Source organism: Uranotaenia lowii, chromosome 3 (genome assembly GCF_029784155.1).
Source record: "Uranotaenia lowii strain MFRU-FL chromosome 3, ASM2978415v1, whole genome shotgun sequence".
NCBI lineage: Eukaryota > Metazoa > Arthropoda > Insecta > Diptera > Culicidae > Uranotaenia > Uranotaenia lowii.
Window position 1 is genome coordinate 191,097,063 of NC_073693.1, and position 7,637 is coordinate 191,104,699.

Consider the following 7,637-nt stretch of genomic DNA (forward strand, 5'->3'; position numbering starts at 1 on the left):
CAAAGTATGGTTTGTTTACAAAAATACGATGGACATGTAATAAAACATTCAACGTTTCAAATATTACATTCCGAATAATCATTGTTCCATTTATTACCACCCTTTCGGTATGGTGCGTTCTGTCCACCAGTTTTCGCTTTCTACCCCGCGATTTGTTTTCTGATTATTTTAGATATTTACAAAAATTTAACCAAAGTCGTGTTTTTATCATTTTTTTTTTATAAGACGTAAATCTGACCCCTGAATCGTTGTGACGACTTCTCAGACGTAGCGTCTCCATCCACAGCTTCAACAACAAACACTTTACCACTGGGGTAACGTATATTTATCTAAAAGGAATCTAGGGCATAATATAGTCTACAGTAGAAAAGGATAGCAGCTAACTTGAACAAGAAACCTATGAGCGGAATATTGTAAAAAGTAGAAGATAAACGGAAGTCGTGAACAGTGATCTAGTTAGGACTTTAGCATCGTTTAAAGATAAGGTCTAGTTGCGTGGAAAAGTGCAAGAAGCACAATAAGTAAGTTTATTTTCTCAATCATTGTTTTTATTCCTGCTTCACTCAATTCGTGCAACTCTGTAAACAGATTCGTTTTTCGAAGCGACCAGAATCGTTCGTGACCAATAACGTGATTCCGTGAAATCGGGCCAGCAGTCACCTTAAGCAAACGGAAGTCCTGTCCTCTGACTCCGTAAAGAAGGTAAAACCTGGAACGATAAAAGAAAACTAAAATTATAAGAAAACATACTCAAATCACAGGTTCTAAAACAGCAGCGTGGTAGCAGTCACCTAGTTTAAGAAAACTCAACTTCTGTTCACTGATTCCGTTGAGCAGGTAAAGATTTATACGATAAAAATGTAACTATCAAATTATAGAGAACATACGAAAATCTCAGGTTCTAAATCAAAATCGCCAGCGTGCTTCGATTAGAAGATTGTTGAAATCAGAACAGCACTAAAGCAAACGAAGAGCAGTAAACGTAAGTCCAAATTTCTGATTTGTTTATAAGTCTGATTAATTTCTGATTATATAATTCGTAGGATATTTAAATATACCAATCTATTAAAAATCGGAAAGCTTCGCCTGTTTCTTCAACAATCAACATTAAAATATCGTTTAATCATCGAACATGCCAAAACAAGCGAAACTGATGGGATCTGTCAGGAGCGATGGTGCTTTGAGGAACGAGAATTCACCCTCAAGCAACTGTAAACGATGTGGAGGACCGGAAACCCAAGAGATGGTTCAATGCGATAGCTGTGATTCCTGGTATCACTTCCAATGTGTCAACGTTACGGAAAGTATCGCAGAACGATCGTGGAATTGTGAAAACTGCATGAATCGAGCCAAAGTCAACAACGCCGTGAGTACTCCTAATTTCCCCCCTGATGTGCCACAAGCTCCCCATATATTAAGCCAAACGCATTCTGTGGATGGTTCCGCTCGTGACCACCAAAACACAACAAGCGTAATGTGCCAATTAACTATACCGAGCACGAATATAGCTCCTAGCTCGATTTTTCCCCCACTGTACTCCACCCCAACAATTACAACTGCCTTTTCTAGTATCGGTCACCGTAGAGTACCACAAAATCTTTCAATGCCTATCAGTACTGCATCATGTCTCAGCTCCGTTGTGCATACCAGTGCAGTTTTAAGTGCACCTGTATCTAGTGCCACTGTTTTGATCTCGAAAACGCCCATTTCCTCTAAAAGAGAGGCCCAACCAGTGACCGTGACGACCAAGTTGCCTTCGCAGCCCGCGAAAGATGAACGCAATCTTCGGAATGAAGGCCCAGCGAATCAACTGCAGCAGAAGGCGACTAGCTCCCGGAGGTCTACGACTAATCGAGCCATTCTTTTAGAGATTCAGAAATTGAAGGAAGAGCAAAAAATTCTTCAGGAGGCACATATGCAAAAATTGGATAACTTAAACAAGCGCTATGAACTGCTTCAGGAACTTGCCAGTGAATCATCCTTTGGATTCGTCCCTGAGGAGATAGATGCAGATTCGAAGGTGGAGGATTGGTTGGAACGATCTGATCCCCAAGAAGCCCATCCCTCCGTAGAGGAATGGCATCATCCGTCAAACCAAAATGTAGCCGAAGTTCCAAACCTTAATACTCATTTTGAACAATTAGATATTCAGCAACGACGTTCGTCCGGAAAGATTCGGTTTGAGCGACAGTTTCCAACAACATCTAATGCTCGCACTAACCAAAAACCGTCTCACCAGCCGTCCATTAGACTTCCTGAAGAGCCGATAGAACGCCAGCGCCAGCGCCACAATCAATATCAGACTGCAACTGATCAATTTCTACCCCAACATCGATCGACGCCACAGCAGTCCAATTTGCCCAGCGTTATGAGGCATGCAGATATGATTGACATCACAAGCAACCAGGCAGTAGCGAGGCAAGCGTTCACGAGAGAGCTTCCAGTTTTCAGCGGGATTCCCGAGGATTGGCCGTTGTTTTTATCAACCTTTAATAGTACTACGTCGATGTGTGGATTTACACACGAAGAGAATCTCATTCGACTTCAGAAATGCTTAAAGGGTAAAGCCTTTGATTCAGTAAAATGCATGCTGATGCATCCATCAAACGTACCGAGTATAATTTCAACATTACAAATGCTATTTGGCAATCCAGAAACAATTATACACAATCTGATCTCGAAAATTCACGCAACGCCTGCCCCACGAGCTGATAAGCTAGGGACCTTAGTCGAATTTGCTTTAGAAGTAAAGAATCTGTGTGCAACTATTCAGGTATGCCAATTAGAAGAATACACATATAATATTGCGCTTCTTCGAGAATTGATCGAAAAGCTTCCCATTTCTTACCAGGTAGAATGGGCCAAGCATAGGCGAACATTACCAGAAATAAGCCTCGGAAAATTCTCCGAATGGCTTTATGATCTAGCGGAAACAGTTTCGCCGTTAGTTTCTAGTTTAGATTTCAGCAGAGGCAGATCAACAAAAAAATCGGTTGGCTATCTAAACACGCATTCGGAACAGCAGTCAGACCATCTGAATTTTTCTCAATCTACTATTGAAGAACAAGACAAAGAAGACAGTGGAACCAATAGGGTGGTAGAAAGGGCCTGCATCGTTTGTAAAGGAGATTGCCCTACAGTCGAAAGATGTAAACGCTTCGAGGAACTGAACTACAAAGCACGCTGGGCTACAGTTCATGACTTAAATCTTTGTAGACGATGTCTGGGAAGGCATGGTCGAAAACCGTGTAAATCTAAAAAAATTTGTGGAAAAACGGCTGTGATTACAAACACCATCCGTTACTTCACAAAAATAAAGAAGCAACAATCACCGTAGGCAACTGTAATGTACATCATTATCAGAATCAAACATTGTTTCGAATAATACCGGTTATACTTTACGGACCCGAGAAAAAGGTACATACGTATGCATTTATCGACGATGGTTCGTCACTTTCCTTGATTGACTCAACTCTAGCTTCTGACCTGGGAATTAGTGGAAAATTGGATCCGCTTTGTATTAAATGGACAGGAAACAGATCTCGAAGCGAACTGAACTCCCAAAAGGTGAGCTTTGAGATTTCAGGCGTGGAAAAATACCACAAACGTTATGAGATTTCAGATGTTAATACAGTTACTAATCTCAACTTGATTCATCAAACATTGGACATGAACCAGCTGAAAAATCGCTATAATCATTTACAAGATATTCCGGCACAATCCTTTTTCAATGTACAACCCCGTATTCTTATTGGTAATAACAACGTGAGTTTGGGATACGCTTTAAAAGGCCGTGAAGGAAAAATGTACGAACCTGTTGCGATAAAAACTCGGCTGGGGTGGATCGTATACGGTGGCAGCGACAAGTTACGGCAACAGTTTCTTGGGTATCATAGTCTCCATCATTGTGAATGCAAAGGGCAGGCGAATGACGAACTACATGATGCTGTGAAAGAGTTTTTCGCGCTAGAGAAAGCTGGTATCGAGAAACCAACGAGATTGATCGAATCAAACGATGATCGCCGGGCGCGGACCATTTTGGAATCCCTTCAGCGCACCGATAGTGGCCGCTATAAAATGCGTCTGCTCTGGAAATTTGACAAATTTAGACTACCAGAAAACAAAGCTTACGCTCTCCGCCGGGCACAGTGTCTTGAAACCAAACTTAAAAAGCAGCCTCAGCTAGCAACGGTACTTAGCGAAAAGATGAAAGACTACGTCCATAAAGGCTATGTTAGGAAATTGACCGACAAAGAGCTTGCAGAGGAACAGCAACGTGTATGGTACTTACCCATTTTTCCCGTCTTCAACGCCAACAAACCGAATAAAGTTCGCCTGGTATGGGACGCGGCAGCAAAAGTTCATGGGATCTCGTTAAACTCAATGTTACTTAAGGGCCCTGACCAGAATTGCTCGTTGAACGATGTACTTATTCGATTCCGAGAGAATCGAATTGCAGTTTGTGGTGACATTCGTGAAATGTTTCACCAAGTTCTCATTTCCGAAGAAGACCAACACTGTCAGCGATTCCTATGGAAGGACAATTTGAACGATGATGAGCCAAGTACTTATGTGATGCAGGTGATGACATTCGGAGCAAGTTGTTCACCTAGTTCGGCTCAGTACGTCAAGAACTTCAACGCCGAACAATATAAAGGCCAATACCCTCGAGCAGCAGCAGCAATAACGGAATGTCACTATGTTGACGATATGCTGCTGAGTGTGGAATCTGAACGCGAAGCTATCAAATTAGCACAAGAAGTTCGTTTCATCCATTCACAGGCAGGATTCGAAATGCGGAATTGGTTGTCGAATTCACAGGCAGTTGTAGCAGCGCTTAATGAATGTAGTGGCAATGAAAAGAGCCTTAACGTTGGAGAACAAATGTCAACAGAAAAAGTTCTGGGAATGTGGTGGTGCACACTGACGGATAGCTTCACATACAAGTTGTCTCCAAAACATGAAGAAGATTTGCTAGCAGGAAGACGTGTTCCAACAAAACGCGAGGTACTTCGCACTCTAATGGCCATCTTTGACCCACTAGGATTCCTTTCAAACCTTCTTATCGCTTTGAAAATAATTCTCCAACAAATTTGGAGGTCGTCCATCGGATGGGATGATAGAATTTCGATGAAGCTTTTCGATGACTGGCTGCAATGGCTCAGTGTGCTACCAACTGTTAAGGACATAAAAATCCCGCGTTGTTACTTAAGTAACCTTTCTTTAGACCCGGAAACGTCGATATCTTTGCACACATTCGTCGATGCGAGTGAGCTAGCTTACGCAGCCGTTACATACGTTAGATTTCAACAAGGCGATAGAGTTGAGTGTGTAATCGTGGGAGCTAAGGCTCGTGTTGCACCGTTAAAGTTCCTTTCGACTCCGAGAATGGAACTCCAGGCAGCCGTTATCGGAGTTAGACTGGCAGATAGTATTTCGAAAGCACTTCTCTTTAAAATAAACCAGCGCATTTTTTGGAGCGACTCGCGAGACGTTCTATGCTGGATCAGATCCGACCATCGACGTTACTCACATTACGTGGGCCATCGGGTTAGCGAAATTCTCGATACTACTCAAATTGGTGACTGGAAATGGGTGCCAACGGATGAAAATGTTGCTGATGAAGCGACTAAATGGCAGCGCCTCCCTGATCTTAAAAGCGGATGTCGCTGGCTGAGTGGACCAGAATTCCTTCGAGAAGACGAAGCAGCTTGGCCCGTTGAGCGATTTGGAAAGTCGTGTACGGAAGAAGAACTTAGACCGAACGCCTCTTGTAATGTGCATAGTCTTCTACCTGCGCCCTTTATTGAATTGGACAGGTTCAGGAGCTGGAACTTTCTCCGACGAACAGCAGCCTGGATTCTTCGATTTGCGCACAATGCTCAGTACAAAAAGTACCAAGAACGATGGTGTGGACCTCTCTCGGGAAAGGAGCTTCGACAAGGAGAAATGCTGATGTTCAGACAAGCACAGAGTGATTTTTTCAAAGACGAAATAAACTCACTGTTATTGACAGAATCTACTACGCCTACCGTACACAAATCAAGTCCAATCTACAAGCTGTGGCCATTTCTTGATGAAGAACAAGTTTTGCGAGCTACAACTCGAATCGAAGCATGTGAAGCGGCTAGTATGGATGCAAAGAATCCGATAATTCTTCCGAAAGATCATCCAATTTCTCGACTCATAGTTCTGCACTATCATATAAAATACTATCATCGCAATCATCAGACAGTCATCAACGAATTGCGACAGAGATTCCGTGTGACTCCTAGGCTATCGAGTTTATATTGGAAAGTCCGGGCGAATTGCCAGTTGTGCAAGAATTTGAAGGCTGCTCCTAGACCACCTCGAATGGGTAATCTTCCATCAACAAGGCTTTCGACTTTCACAAGACCCTTCTCTTTCATAGGCATTGACTATTTTGGTCCGATGTTTGTTTCTGTCAAACGTAGTACTGAGAAACGTTGGGGCGTGTTGATAACGTGTTTAACTGTTCGAGCGATACACATCGAAATCGCGCACTCTTTATCATCAGAGTCGTGTATTATGGCTTTACGAAATTTTATGGGTAGAAGAGGCACTCCGATTCAAATTTTTAGCGACCGTGGCACAAATTTTATTGGGGCAAATAAAGAGCTTAAATTGGCACTGGGGGAAATGGACCAAAATATTATTTTGCAGGAAATTTCAAGTCCAAATACCACCTGGTCTTTCATCCCACCGGCATCCCCCCATATGGGAGGGTCTTGGGAGCGGATGATTCAAACCGTCAAACGCAATTTGAACCAAATCAAACCGAAACATCAGCTCAACGACGAGGTACTGCGCAACTTACTAATTGAAGTGGAGAACATTGTTAACTCCAGACCGTTAACACACGTTTCATCGGAGGATCCAGAACAGCCAGTATTAACACCTAACCATTTCCTCGTTGGATCATCTAACGGACTGAAACCAGCCTCGTCTATGGATAACAGCGAACAGGCCGTGAGGAGAACGTGGCGATCGTCTCAGGTGGAAGCAAATATATTTTGGAAACGCTGGGTACGCGACTACCTTCCAGACCTTACACAACGTTCGAAATGGCACTCTCCAGTTGTGCCTATAAAGGTGGACGACATAGTTGTTATAGTGGATGCCAATCTTCCAAGAAACTGTTGGCCAATGGGAAGAGTTATTTCTGCGGAAGCTAGTAGCGACGGAGAAGTTAGGAAGGCTGTCGTTCAGACAGCTAATGGAGTCTACGAAAGACCGGCAGTAAAACTAGCTGTATTGGATGTTCGACGTTAGGACAAGTAAGCCATGGGTCTACTGGCTTACTCGGGGGGAGTGTGACGACTTCTCAGACGTAGCGTCTCCATCCACAGCTTCAACAACAAACACTTTACCACTGGGGTAACGTATATTTATCTAAAAGGAATCTAGGGCATAATATAGTCTACAGTAGAAAAGGATAGCAGCTAACTTGAACAAGAAACCTATGAGCGGAATATTGTAAAAAGTAGAAGATAAACGGAAGTCGTGAACAGTGATCTAGTTAGGACTTTAGCATCGTTTAAAGATAAGGTCTAGTTGCGTGGAAAAGTGCAAGAAGCACAATAAGTAAGTTTATTTTCTCAATCATTGTTTTTATT

The 7,637-nt window shown here is 42.8% G+C and overlaps 1 protein-coding gene across 1 annotated transcript; it reads left to right on the forward strand.

Moving 5' to 3' along the window:
• Positions 1 to 3,804: 3,804 nt before the first annotated feature.
• LOC129752959 (uncharacterized) lies at positions 3,805 to 7,293 on the forward strand. Its single transcript, XM_055748749.1, has one exon. The coding sequence runs from the start codon at positions 3,805 to 3,807 to the stop codon at positions 7,291 to 7,293; it is 3,489 nt and encodes a 1,162-aa protein (XP_055604724.1).
• Positions 7,294 to 7,637: the final 344 nt, after the last annotated feature.

Coding starts and splice junctions, on each gene's coding strand:
- LOC129752959 (XM_055748749.1), top strand. CDS start 3,805: ATGTACGAACCTGTTGCGATAAAAACTCGGCTGGGGTGGATCGTATAC.